We start from the raw sequence: 15,225 nt of genomic DNA, 5'->3' as shown, positions 1-15,225 counted from the left end.
TCAACAAATAAATTATGAAGCATTGTTGAAGATAAAACCAGTACTTCCAGTACCTTTTTGTTCATCTCCTTAAATAGCTGACAGGGGTTGTTCCAGTCTTCAAACTGTAACCAGTTGAACCACAATACATTGTTTTATTTTATTTTTATTTAGCACCTCCTGACCCATCACATTTGTCTTCTTGACCCACAGATTATAAACTATGAATTTAACTACCCAACAGTATAATAGGCACCTACAATAAGGTCAGCTACATTATAATCTAGTTTCATGTTAATGTATGAATGGAAATGAAATAAATATACGTTTGATATAATATACTGTTTGTTAGGGGCTATCTGGTAATGTATAAAGTGTAATTTTACTTTAATACTCAGTACATTAACTAGTACAGTGCATTCTGCTGTTAATACTTCTGTACCTTTACTTGCTTGAACATTTGAATGTCTGATATATTTATAAGTAGCAATACCACAACTTAAAAGATACTCCATTATTTAAAGCTATGAGTAGTTATTCCACAACTGCACACGAGTCAACTTATTCTTTAAATCAGCAATGTTTAAATGTGTCCCTCAGTCCCACGCAGACCTCCAATGTTCTTTTTCTTATTCTCATACTCCCCTCTGCCTTTGTTTAATGACAAAAGCAATGTCACAGGATGTCATGTGGAAGCCTCATGTCTCAAATGTACAAGTGCATTCCCTAGTAATGCCATGCAAGCCTATGACTCACATGGTGTGTATGTGATGGCTGTGTGCCACAGTGCATTAGAGACTCCTGAGCTGTTTACACAAAGACGAGCTCACACTCGTCTTCTTGTGTCAAATCCATGTGCCTGACCTCGTGGACCTGGATCACATCCAGCCGGAGCTCTGGGGGGGGGAAGGGGGGGGGGGGAGCTACAGGTCAAGTGGGATCCAAAAAGGGGGCATTGGAAAAATGGAGGCCGGGTTTTGGAACTCACATTCAGCGGCGACAGTCTGGGTCTGGAGCCAAAGGGGTAAAACAATGAGTAGAAACGTGTAGAGCCACTTGAAAGAGGTATTTTTTTTTGGCAGTGCAACAGTGGCTACAGTGGTGAGGGGGAAATCCTCACTCTGGCATGGCCACTATCAGCAGTGCCAGCATGGGACTGACAGATGCAACATATTAATCCTTACCTCCTCCCCTCTGGGATTAAACAAAACAATGGATCAAAACGCCGGCTTTGAAAAACTGGCTGTGGTAGTTACCTTTGTGGGAAAGAGAGAGAGAGAGAGAGAGAGAGAGAGAGAGAGAACAATTGTGTGCATTGTGTCACGCCCAGCATCCCAAACATAATGTCCACTGTATCGTCTCCTACTGCATTGCAGAAAATCTGCATATGACTGCAGCCAATTGAATTACATTAATAACGTAGTATGTGACCGGCAGCACAATGACTTATTTTCATATGCTGCATGTCGTGTTACAACCGCAAAGTTCAAACTGCTGTGAAATCTGCATATTGGCCTTCTCCTTCCCCCCACGAATCTCCTGCTGTTAAGACTAAAACCGAGCAACAGCAGCAACATGTTGGGAAACAATGAGAGACCTGCTGCGCTCGACAGATGTCGCTTGTTACGCTGCATTTACTGAAATATATCAAGGGAAATGTTACTGAAATGTCAACCGCGCCTTTGGTCACGACGCGGTCGCGATCGTCACGCGGAGGATCCGAAGAGAAAGTCCGAGTTCAAAGTGCGCGCTGTTTTTTAAAAAATGTTTCACCGCGACTGTTGCACATCTTAAGTCGCATGTCAACAGCAGCCGTGAATGTCAGCGAGTTCTTTGTTTAATCATCCCATCTCCTCTCTCTGAAGATCAAAGAGAATTATACAATCACAGAGAGCGAGCAGCCTTTTTGGAGGATGAGGTAATCCATTAGCTAGCATGGCTTTGAATAGTGAAATAGGAGTGGGGAGAAAAGAAGAAAATATTGAAGGGTATATGTGAAGTCCTACTTTTTTGTTTCTTCTTTTTTCTTTTGTTCTTCTTACAAACCCTGAGAAACTTCCCTCGTCCTGATTAAACATAAAAAGGCACTGCAAATGATATTGTTCACTCATTAATAATCATTTCCTGTGGAAAGCTGAACAAACAATGTCTAGGAGATAGTTTCACTTTTTATCGTTCGGAAAACTTCTCCGTTGCCCTCAGCGATGTTAAGGTAAAACATGAAATGGAAGATAAAACGGAAATCGTGCTGCAGGGAAATGTCCTACTTTTTTTTTTTTTTCTTTCCTCATTTAAGAGAGAATAATCATATTTAATATATATATCAAAAAGGGGGGGGGGGGGGGTTTGAGTGTGCAGTCGGAAAAAAAAACTTGATTTAATTCACAGTCCAATATGGTTTAGTCGAGTCACACCATGCAGGAAGTTACTTTGTTATTCAGGAATGTCCTCCCAAGAAAAAATGACAGCATCAATCCCTAAAAAATGTGTGTTTATGTTGAAGTGACAGCCGAGCAGTGATGGAAGTATTGTGACGCAATTATCCCGTTTGTTTCCTATTTCCAACTCCCCTCTTCTTTTAACCACGACCACGCTTGTTAATACATCTTAACCCAGTCGTCAATTTCAATACAACCAAACTGAATTATTGTTTCTGGTGGGAGGTAAAGAACAAATGATGTCATCGTGGAGATAGATCAGAGAACATCTACAGTGTATGTAAGACGTGTGTAACAGCCTTTTCCTGCCTAACAATAGGGTAGCCGGTGTTGAGTGCTCGGCCTCATGTCAATAAACAAACCCTTTGACTGATACGCCGAGAGGTTACATAAATATATGCTATTTAAATGAATTAACGCATCACAGCAAACACACCTCATAATCATTTTTACTGTAAATGACAGGCCGCTCAAAGCGTCTTTTAGAGCAATTAAGTGCTCCACTTCCTCCGGGGTCTTGATTTACCTTATCGAGCCGCCCGCGTGCTCATCACCGCGCCACAGCGTCACACGCACACAGTCATTTATTTGTCATCTGGTGCCAAGGATAAATGTAACAAAATGCCCCGGGAGGCTTTCGCGCTATCGTTCAAAAAACAGGGACATCTGGTCTATCTGTGGAGCGTCGTGCTAGCGTCAGGAACAGTCGTGACACCTGCTTACCTGGAGAAGACGGGAGGAGAGGCGGCGGACAATAGCGTGCATGGGAATGAGGCTTCGGCACAATAGGCTCAGTTCAAACTCAATCAGCCCACACAAAGTGGTCTTACCATTACATCTCATCAATGGACTGACGAATTGAGTGGTCCCCCCCCCACCCCCGCGACCTGTAACCACCTCCCCCTGGTCCCTCTACATTTCTCCGTCTTTGTCTCTTTTCAGTACAAAGGCAAACTGGAGTAGCGTCCCGCGGGCCCAATGATACATAATGAAGATTGATGCTACAGAGCAGAGGGAGCTCCGCAACATCTCAGACCTCGGGGAGCAGTTGAGTTCATTAGGCCTACAGCGGAGAAGCCCTTCTGGGTCGTGGCCGTTGACCTCTGGGTCCTCCAATAGTAGCAATAACAGGCTGTGAAGCCAATTAAGATCTGAATAAATGACATTCTCCCATGAGGCCATATTATTGTGTCCCTTAGGGCTTCTATTTGTTTATTAGCTTAATTAGAGGGCAATTATAGTGAATTATCATGGAGAAAGCCCCTGTGTTGAACATTTCCATAGCATGCTGAGAAATAAAGCAGTCGCTTCGTGTAGAAAGTAGTTTGCATCCTGCAGCAGGAGCTCTCTAGAGTCGCCGGTTGGAAAATAGAATCTGTTTACATTTATTAACCCTCAAATTAATCTTACATTATCAGCTAACACAGACTCTCAATCAGTCGTGACGCACTCTCTGAAGGCGGCGAGGTGGGATTTCATTAACTCCTCTCATCGTATATATGTTGTGATAGATCCCCTTTGTTTCCCTCTGCGTCTAATTCCTTCGTGAACGATACGCTGCTGCTCCTATGTTCTTTTCTGCCTCGGGCGAGATCTGCTGATTGCAACCCGATACGCGTGTGAGAGCTGTACGGCAACGGGCCGGTGCACGTCAGGTGCACTGCAATCAGGGAGAAAGAAACGAGTGGATGGATAACGGGCGATGAAGCAAAATTAACTATAGCTCTATGAAGCACAGCATTAGGAAGTTGTTGTTGTTGTTGTTTTTTTTGGGGGGGGGGTTAACTTTTTTAGATTACAAGAAATGTTGTATGAGAATACCAAAGATATGTTATTCAATTCAATTCACTTTATTTTGTACAGCCCAATATCACAAATTACAAATTCACTTTAAATATTTTAACTGATTTAAAGGATCTTTTGGTTTACGTGTGTGTGTGTGATTAAAGAATTAATGAATATTAACCATTGTATCGTGATCCTAACACACGATTAGGAGCATTTAGATTGCCTCTCAACGGCTCTCAACGTGGTTCAAGAGCCCGTAGAGCCAACCGTGTTTACCTGAGGGCGAACCAGAGGGGGAACCAGGGGGGGAACAAGAGGAGGAACCAGGGGGCGAACCAGAAGGGGAACCAGGGGGGGAACAAGAGGAGGAACCAGAGGGGGAACCAGGGGGCGAACCAGAAGGGGAACCAGGGGGGGAACCAGAGGGGAAACCAGGGGGGGAACCAGAGGAAGAACCAGAGGGGGAACCAGGGGGCGAACCAGAAGGGGAACCAGGGGGGGAACCAGAGGGGAAACCAGGGGGGGAACCAGAGGAGGAACCAGAGGGGGAACCAGGGGGGGAACCAGAGGAGGAACCAGAGGGGGAACCAGGGGGGGAACAAGAGGAGGAACCAGGGGGCGAACCAGAAGGGGAACCAGGGGGGGAACAAGAGGAGGAACCAGAGGGGGAACCAGGGGGCGAACCAGAAGGGGAACCAGGGGGGGAACCAGAGGGGAAACCAGGGGGGGAACCAGAGGAGGAACCAGAGGGGGAACCAGGGGGGGAACCAGAGGAGGAACCAGAGGGGGAACCGCCACGACGGTATCGGCTTCAACCGTTGTGTGAGCGCAGTTCAGAGCGACGCCTGCGAGCTCACGAGTGGGGCACGCTAACCCGCAGTAACACGCACCAAAAGCATGCGCAGGCCCGACTAGGTCAGCAAAGCAGGGAGAAGCTGGGACAACAACAACAACAACAACAATAACACACAGAGAGAGAGAGCGACTCGGTCCTCTGCTCGGGAAGACATTACTTAAACGTTATCTGCTGCTATTAATGCTCTGAATCCTGAATATTGCACATTAGAACAAGTCCAATATGTGTTTCATTCTTCCCTCATTATCATACAGTGTATACGAAGTGACTACAAGAATGTCTCTCGTTTTTGGTTGAGAGGCAGCAGAGAATGAGTTTTTCTCCGCGAGTAGCAGCTTGGGTTCAACAGTCTGTCCCTGAGGCAGCAGGGAACTGAGCCCAGAGCGGTTTACTGGTTCACTCCCTGCAGCTGGGAGGGAACCACTGCAGCTGTCCCTCCATTCTTTCATCCTTCTCTCCAGCCAGCGGTCCAGCATGGTACCAGGACTGGCTGAGATGAGTGGCAGCACCACAGAGAGACACAAATAATACTAAAAAACAAAACAAGATATTAGTATATTAGTAGAGGTGGAAAACCAGCAAGGACTTACTGGGGGTGGGGGTCACTCAGTGGCTGATGAAACCTCACCCACTAAAAAAGAATGAAATCCAAATATTTACAGTTACAGCTGCCTTACATGGGAGTGTTGTAGTTGCTTATGTCATCTCATGGCCCCAGAAAAGGGTTGATCCTGATCTGCTAGCACGCATTAAGATCATATCTTGGAATACTTTAGTCAGCAGTGGTTTAATTACATTTGTAAATAAGTTTGCGCAGCAGTGTTTCATATTGAAAATCTGCTTTGTCCTTCGTTCATTCAGAGAAAATAGCAATCATTCCTTTATGGGAATTGTTTTTTTGATTCAAAGAAATGTACTTCTGTTGCTGTACTATTTAATAAACTGCCTCTAGAAGACAGGAACTGAACAAATGCCTTATTAAATGCCTTTATATGTCATAAACAAACAAAAACATGAAAAAAAACAAAAAACTTGAGGCGGAGTAAGAACCTATAAAATAGTAGTGATAGATTATGTTTTTTACAATAGCAACAGATGCACACCAGATGCTGGAGCGTCAGGCTTTTGGATAGAAGTGGCAAGTTTTCCTTTTAGACATACTATAAGCCTATATATATATATATATATATATATATATATATATATATATATATAAGTAGACAGATGAACTAACTACAATTAAACTTCAATTATCTATTTCACAATATTTACATAAAGTAGAATAAAAACAGTCGTGTTTTCATATAAGAATATTATTTCCCTGAGACGATGACGCTGACTTCTGCCAGTTAAAGTGAATATACTCTAACATTGAGCCCTCTAAGTCCTTATATCATAAATATATTCTGAATAGGAAGTAGAAGCCTCTGCATCAAACATTAATGTAATTTACAGGTTCAGTTCTACATTATCACTTTCTTATTACATGGTTAGCACACAGCAGTATTGCTCAAATCCCACACAGAGACATTCGCCTCAGCTATTACAGTATTTAGCCCCAAACAATAATAATGTATTGTAAAGTAAAATAATAACTACATACTTTTTTAAACTATTGATGAAAGTGTCCGGGTCTGTCTTTGCTGCTTCTTTCCTCATCAACAGGACAACAGCATACACATTTTTTTTGAACTAAACTCGTCATAACAGAAGAAACTCAATCTGCTTCTTCTGCGTTGCTTTTGTTGCATTTGTGCAATGTTGGCCAAATGGGAAGAACAGGAAAGCCTCCCATTGCTGACCTCGTAGTCCCACTCTAAATATACGTATACGCACCCTAAATAGGATTATTTTGTTGTTCTACATATTTGTAACACGTGTGACCGCATACATACAAATGCTGATTTGTATCTATTAGTGTTCATATTGGATTTTATTTTAATGTCGCTGCTAAACGTTTGTTGACACTTGTCTTTCCCACTCGCTCGCTCATAATTACGGATCTTAGTGATGTGACGTGAACGCACCATCGCTGTGACAAGGTAGCAAACATTGAAAAGCAAAAATAGAGTTTTAACAGAACTGCTGTCAGGAATGTCAACGTTTGCATCAACAAATTCGAACTTGTGTAAGGCAACTTGCAAAGTAATTCTTCTCACATATACAATATAGAAATTACACAAACTTTCCCTCTTCAATACTTTCCTGACGATGACTCATTAATGTGATGCATCGTCATTGTGATTCAGAGGATTTGACCATGTGCAACATTTTCACAATCTTTTTTTTAATTTTTTTTTATTATTATTATTGGCTTGCTTGCTGTGAGCGAGAATAGAATCCAATCGGCTGCTGTTTTCAAATGTGTGTTCAGGTCGACGTGATGGCCATATTAAAACTAGTACGGCAGAAAATTAAACAAACAAGGTGGCCGTGGCTGGTTCAGTACGCGCCGTAAAAAAGCAGACGGGATGCTGATTTATACGAGTTTTATAACATCCCACGCAGTAAATAGTTGTGAAAAGCTTCCATCGGACATAGAAAGTACTTCAACAACAGCTTGGCCAACTAACGGGTCATTGGATGATTAATTTCTAATTACCCGAAGAAGGGGCTAAAACTCTCTGCGTTTTTTTTGCTGTTTTTTTGTTGTTGTTGCAGTTGTACATCCAGACCACCACGCTGACCATCTCCGTGAGCCTGAGCGCCTCCGTGTCCCTCGGGTTGCTCTACATGCCGAAGGTCTACGTGGTTCTCTTCCACCCCGAGCAGAACGTTCCCAAGCGCACACGCAGCCTGAAGGCCGTGGTTACCGCCGCCACCATGTCCAACAAGTTCAACCCCAAGGCCGGACTCAGACCCAACGGAGAAGCCAAGACGGAGCTGTGCGAAAGCCTCGAAACACAAAGTAGGTACACGCATGCTAACGAGGACGCCCGCGACTAAGAACCCACGGTTCCCTGTTCTCTCTCGGGGGCGTCAGTGTCTGCACATCGTACGCGATTGATGCAGAGATATGAAGCAGAGATATGAAGCAGAGATATGAAGCAGAGTGACCAAATTAATAATTACTTATTAAAATATATGTGGCGGTGTTATTTAACGCCTCACTGAATCCAGTAACCACTGTTGTTTATTTACGTATTATTGAACCGCGGAACATGCGGTTTAATAATAGATTAATTCTACTTCAGTAAAACCTTAATTGTCATTTTCTTTTCATCGTTTCGTTGAATTTAGCGGCTACACATGAAATCTAACATCACATGCTAAAAAGGTACCTTCCTTCTTTGGCTATTGCTCTCTGTATTTACACTGAAACAACTAGTTGGTTACTTGACCACACAGGAGACTATTCTGATCATTTAATAATTGTTTAAGTCACACGTTACAAATGCTAATAACTAGGTTGTTCTCTCCTGGTGCTGTAGCCATGAAGTGTTTTTTGACAAGTTTCGCAAACAATAAATCTAGTGATAACGTACGTTTATAAAAGACCTTTTGACCTATTCCACAAGCTTGTTTTTATTTAACCTCGTGAGTATTAAGTTTTGTAAAAGGATAAAGTCTTCACATTTAAGCAGCTTAAACAAGCTGAAAAATGACAAAAATAATAATAAATCTACTATCAAAATAGTAACCCTTTAAACTACGGTCAATCAACTTATCAATTAATTGGCTAATCGTTTCTAAAAATAAATATGAATCAAACATATAGCCAGCCTGTTCCTGATGTCCATACCAATACAACTGCTTGGTGCTACTGCATCAGTGACACACCAATGAAGTAAATAATAACTTCTTAATCGGTCATGTCTGTCAAGAGAAATGCTTTTCCTGCGTTCCGGCTCTATAAACAAGGAAATTGAGCCTTTTGTCAAACATTTTAAAGCTGTTTTCAGCCCATACCTTTCGACAGCAGTGAGAAATGTTTCCCTTCATAGGAGAATAAAAGAGCTGGCAGCGTATTTAGCGTTTACACAGAAAACAGAAATGTGAATATAAACACTGACAATGCACTGTAGTAACAATGGCACATTGTGGCGAGGCCCATCAGAATAGATAGATGTGAACACTCATTGAAACATTAATTTCTATCGTGCTTCAAGTTTTTAAAACGGGGGTCCATTTTCTTCAATAAGTCGGGAAGGTAAAGGCTCGTGAATTGATGGCCGGCAGCAATTTATCCTGATGGCGTTGCCCGTTTACAGTCCGTGCCTATTTGAATAAGAGCCGTTTGTCATTGTCGTCGCCACCGTGGATACATCGCTTGAAGAAATTGCAAAAAAATAAAATAATAAAAAAAGAAAGAAGATCCTGTCTGGGCCGGCTCCCACAACTGCCGTGATCCGGTGGGCGATATGTCAGGATTTATCCGCTCCACCTCAGCGAATCAGCTGACACAGTCAGGGGGAACAACTGGAAAGTTTGAAGCCTGATAGCTGAAGGAAAAGGAGGTGTGATGGGGGGAGGTGGGGGGGGGGCTTCACTAAAACCCCCATCTGCTGTAATACAGGCATGTATTCAGGGGAAAAACATACAGAGTTGAGGGATTTTTTTTGGGAATGATTGGCATTTACGCTACACTGCAGCATGCGGCGACTAACAAGCAACTGAACACATTTTCCGTCACTATTTGACACGTTCATCTTCCACTTGTTGCATCAGGCAAACGAGGCTAAACAAAACAACCACATGCCCTTCAATAATCTTCGTCATCCTCGACGACATTTGAATCTCTCATCTCGCATTCTTCTCTTGCAGCTTTCCCGACAAAGCAAACCTACATCAGCTACAGCAACCACGCAATCTAACGGACAAATGTGCTCATCATAATTTCCACATCGACGGAGAGAAGAAGAAATTAAAAAAAACATACAGTGGAGTATTTTTTTTCCGCAACAGCCGGCATAGAAAAATGGACGTGTCGTCGTGCGGCCCGGAGGATCACGGAAGCGTTTTTTTTTCCCAAATTACGCGAGGACATGGTGAAGGAGAGAGACCACGGGGATGAACAAAACAGGGGACCAGAACCGATAACGGTACGATTGCAAGGTTCCATCTTCTGTCTGCCTCACAAGAACACACACACACACACACACACACACACACACACACACACAAAAGAAAAAAAAGAAAAGAAAAATACTTGCATGGCAGAGGCTGGTGGATGGAGCTTTCCTTTTGAGTGTTTTTTTTCATTTCAGCTATGCCCCTGTTTCAAAAAACACCCACCTCCGTCATCTTGAGCAGCGCTGACTGAAACAGAACTAAAAATCAAGAATATGTTCAGGTGTTCTCAGTGTCAGTTTTGAAAACTGTAATTAATCTTAAGAATCCTCGACGCATCGCAAGGGATTAATCGACACCAAAAAGGCATGAAAACGTGGTCCATGGATTTTCTAAAAGAAGGGTGGGGGGGGGGGGGGGGCTTGTGTTTAGTTTTTTTTTGTTGTAATTTCCAAATGTGTGTTTCCGGTCTCCCGAGTCAAACGACTGGAAACGGGGATCATCTCAACAATGCAACAAAATCTGTGCCAGAATTCAGTTTTTATTCATTTGTTTTCCCTTCTTTCAGGTTTCCACTGAGTCAATAAGAAGGAGTACACATATAAGACGGTCTCTGCCAACATTTTGAGCATGCCAGTTTCAACATCCTGTGTTGTGTTGTTTAAAAACAAAAAAATGAAAAAAATGAAAAAATGAAGAAAATAAATGAGAACAAAAAAAATTAAAAAGAAAAAAAATTCTATCTTTGGAATGCGTTTAAACTCCGTTGCAGCGTCGTTAACAATTGTTTGGGCCCGATGCCCATTGTACGTTTAAAAACTGTTCTCAAAAATGGTGAAGGTCTAGTGAGTGATTATTTATCTGTGCTTGAAGTGAGGCCGTGATTTGTATTACCAGCCAGCCCAAGGCTGCCACTGCCCTCCACATACCCGTGTGTGCTTTGAAACGGTGGCTCGTGGTTACAAACAGCAGCATTTTATCCGGGAGATGTTACTGTAAGCTGTCGTCCAGGATGACCCTCCCATCACTGCCACCAGCTTTCCTCTTGGTCACACGTAGCGTGAGGGTAAAGCTTAGCTGAAGAGATCCATTAGGAGGGGAATTAAGATGAAGTATGCCCTTGAGAGGATTGTGCAATATGACCTGAAGGTGATATCCATAATGGACCAGCTACTGAGAAGATTCATTGCTACACATGTCCTCCTCAGGCACTCTTGTGATAAGAGGGAGGTGTCGGGAAGGTGTAAGGCTTTTCAACAAATGAAAATCTAATTGCAAAAGTATAAAATATCTCTATCAATCACCTCTCAGCTCGCTGAACAGATTAATAGTTGGCTTCGTAAAAGTATAAAGCCCTCTAATGTCTTGGGGGGGGGGGGGGGGGGGGGGACATTGTGGGGGTCATTTGTGTTGTGAAGTCAATGCTGCTCTTCATGCCTCCTTCTGTATTACTTTCAATGCCATTTGGTGTTGCAGAATAAAATGTGAGTGCTGACCAAAATTAAATGGCAAGTTAATGTATGTTATTAAATAGATTGATGATGTCTGCTTTATGTCCTGACATATCCTACAATTGGGGGAGGGGGGGGAATGTACAAAAAGATACAGTGCCTGGCTATCTGAATATGTATTTGTAAAACCCCTATGAAAACTAAAGAAGTGTGTGAAGCATGTTTCGTTTTTTTTTATACAAAACTTTATTTCTATTAAAAATGTTTTAAAAACTTCAAAACGTCCTTGTTTTCAGGTTCTCTTTTTTTTAGCCGTTCATCTTTAACAAGGAAGAGAGGAATACGTTATGTTACTGTCGAAATATGCAACGCATCATCTTCAGCTCAATGATTGGCAGGTGTGTGTGTGTGTGTGTGTGTGTGTGTCTTTTTTTCTTCTTTTCCTGATGTAAACTAATAATACAGATTAAAAAAAAAACATTGTCAGCCCTGAAGGAAAAAAAAGAGAATGGCTGCCATCCTCTGAATGTGTTGCCACTCCTGCTCCTGATAATAGCGCCGGAAAGGCGGAAAAAAGTGGTGGAGGAAAACATGAAATTATATCAAATGAATGGTTTGCTTCCACTTGAAACTAAGGCCTCTGCACGCTGCAGGCTCTCAGGAGCCGTCAGCGTGGCCACGCCTCCCCCATGCTGGGAGCCCACCAGACAAAAGGCTCGGCAATAACCATCGTTGCTCTGCATGGTGCTGAGGATATACAATTAGGACACCGCAGAGACGGAATAAGATGCGTTGGTCTCACGAGACTGCATTGACACACACTGTTGTTGATTTTTTTTTTTTTTTTTTTTTTCTTCAAAGAAATATTTGGAGCCAATCTGGCAGAAACAACAACAACAAAAAACACACAGCATTAAAAAGGGCTAGTCATTTAATTGAAAGTGTATGTGTAAATGATGTAGCATTTAAAGTATATTACTAGCCTAGGAAAAGTATCACATTTCAATTTTGACGGTGACAGTTTTTGATTTTGTATGAAGTCGCGTCTTCATATTTATGCACCGTGAATTTACTTTCTAAGGCACCGAGCGCCCAAGAAATATTTAGTACAGAAATAGAAACGGTTTGTGGCTGGCTGCCAAATAAAAATCTATATACAGCATGAGAGACATTGCGGGGCACGGATGTGGGATACCAACTAAATGCATCAGTAGATGAATATATTATTAATAAATAACACTTGGCTAAAGGCCAATATGATCTGCGAACAAGCACTATGTTGTTTTAGAAATCTCAAAAGTCTACTCAGCTCAAAAAATACACGTTCACGTCAGATTAAACATCTGAAATATAAAAAAATTATTCTCAAAAGAGTAGGACAACAATAAATCCCCCAAAGTAAGGAGAAGCATATCCTTATGGCCACTGACAGTGTAAATGGGAAGTTACTACTTATGAACTCATTCTGACCCTCAGAGATCATAATGAATCAGTAAAAATGTGCTCTTTTTGTTAGAAAGCCAAACTCAAACCAACGACGTGGGGAGCACGACATGAGTTTATCGATTCTTCCTCCATCCATTATTCGGGGGCGAGTGACTAATACAGTTTTGGCCGCAGCATCTTTCTTTACACAAATTAAGCAAATATTAAAGGTTTTTGAAGACCAGAAGGCATATAGAGACATGATTTGTTTTTACTGCACACATCAGACCCAACGCACAGTCCTGTACACATATAAACAGTGTGTATTACATTGTTTTCCTCATTGCATTTTTTTGTAGTATTTATATTTGATTTTATTGTTACACAGATTTCTGTGAATTAATGGATTTAAAAGAAAGACGCAAGAAGAAAGCTCTTTTCTCGAATTTTTTTTCACATTAATATTCATCTATTATGGCAGCACCGTGCACATCAGCTCCAGTCATCAGAGACTTCTGTTTCTCAAACTAAGGACTTCCCTCTTGGCTGTGGCGACGATGCATTATTTCGCAACAGCCGGCTTCTCTACGCGTCGACGCTTCTTAATCTGAGAAAGCCAAGCGATTTTCAAAATGAGCTTGAAGAATATTTAGGACGACACGAGACGTTGTTTGGCAAAAGACGTGGCAAAATGCACTCAGAAACACACTCGTGTGTGTGTGTGTGTGTGTGTGTGTGTGTGCGGTTACACTGACACCACTAGAGAGGTCCAACGGCTGCTGTCGACTCGGTGGTCTTGTGATGTGACAGCAGACAACAAAAAAATGCGCAAAATAAATAAATAAAGAAGAGCGTCATCGACCCCCTCTTCACGATGACAGCTCCTCCAGATTAGCGAAGCTAATTGATTTCTCCTACGTCAGTGGAAATATTACCATGAGCACACGCGTACCCACTCAACCAATCACCCCCCCCCCCATAAGAAAGCTCCCATGAGTAATTTGGTTTAAGTCATCCAATAACAATTTCATTTAATTCATAATTTTTTGTGACCAAACCTTTGTTTGCATTGTTTGAGATTAATTAAGGAGTTAATATACGGGACATTTGATATAACATACTCTACAAGGACCTTTTTTTTCACGACATACATTAATAAACAACCATTTTAACAACATTCTGTGTTGTGGATTTCTTTTTACAATATACTACTTTAATGACATATTATACTATTACTTTTTTTATGACATACTCTGACTTTCTTTGACAGACGATACCATGACTTGTTCTATGTATTTCTTTACATACTATTGTGATGAACTTGGGTTTTTTCCTAATTTATTTAGTTTCCTGCGTTTGTGTGTCTTTGAGAATTTCCCGTCCTCTTTTTCCGCCTTGCTCTGTTTCTTCTGCTTCTTCCACCAACAGTTTTCCGTCCGCCCACCTGTGTCTTATCCTCTGATTAGTTTCTTGTGTATTTATAGTGCCGTCTTTTGTTGTGTGTCGTGTGTTGTGTTGTTGGTTCGTCTTTCTTTGCTTTGTAGCAGCTTGAAACTTCTGTTACCTGGTTGTGACTCGCCTGCCATCTGGACTCTCATTCTGGAAGCTTGCATTCATATCTTTTTTGTTTTTTTCCATTTAAGTGTCTTTATTGCATCTGCCGTCCTCTGAGTCTCCATTTGGGGCTTTGCCCCTTCTCCATGAATCTGCAACCTGAGACTATGCTGTGACAATATGACATTTCAACAGGACACTATACTTTGTCGGATATAACGTTCTAGGACTTTATGACATACTGTACTATATGATATTTTAGAACATGTCTTTAGGAGACACAAACATGTTGTCAGTGTTTTTGTAATAACTCTCACTGCCAGAAGGGGTAGACACAAGTCTGCACTGCATGTTTAACCAAAGGGAATTAAAAAATAATAATAATTAAATATATATTGTTTCATACTATAATATGACTTTTATTACATACTTATTGTAATCCTTATTTGGATTACTTTTTATGATTTTTTTTTTTTTAATCATACATAGCTTTTTTCTATTACTAAGGTAAATCAAATTCATTATAAATGAAGACAAATTATGTTCCCGCAGAAAAATGGAAAATGGTTTGAAGAATATGCCCAGGAAAAGGCACATTGGTGTGCTATGCCCTCGCCGAAAATGTTCAAATTAAATTTGACTACGTTTATTAGAATTTCCAAACCTCCATTGTAAAACTCCCATAATCCTAATTATTAGTTAACCCATTCTTTACCCTCGCCAA

At 41.5% G+C, this 15,225-nt stretch overlaps 1 protein-coding gene across 1 annotated transcript in view; it reads left to right on the top strand.

Annotated features, from left to right (window-relative positions):
• The window catches only part of LOC117730858 (metabotropic glutamate receptor 4-like), a 110,559-nt gene extending 100,684 nt beyond the window's left edge, over positions 1-9,875 (top strand). Inside the window, exons 9-10 of the mRNA XM_034532873.1 lie at positions 7,723-7,969; positions 9,826-9,875. Of these exons, the coding sequence (XP_034388764.1) occupies positions 7,723-7,969; positions 9,826-9,875 (297 nt within the window). The remainder of the gene's footprint in view (positions 1-7,722; positions 7,970-9,825) is intronic.
• Positions 9,876-15,225: the final 5,350 nt, after the last annotated feature.

This window comes from Cyclopterus lumpus, chromosome 5, assembly GCF_009769545.1.
Source record: "Cyclopterus lumpus isolate fCycLum1 chromosome 5, fCycLum1.pri, whole genome shotgun sequence".
Taxonomy (NCBI): domain Eukaryota; kingdom Metazoa; phylum Chordata; class Actinopteri; order Perciformes; family Cyclopteridae; genus Cyclopterus; species Cyclopterus lumpus.
Note: the sequence above shows the minus strand (reverse complement) of the source record. Positions and strands in the feature narration are given on the sequence as shown.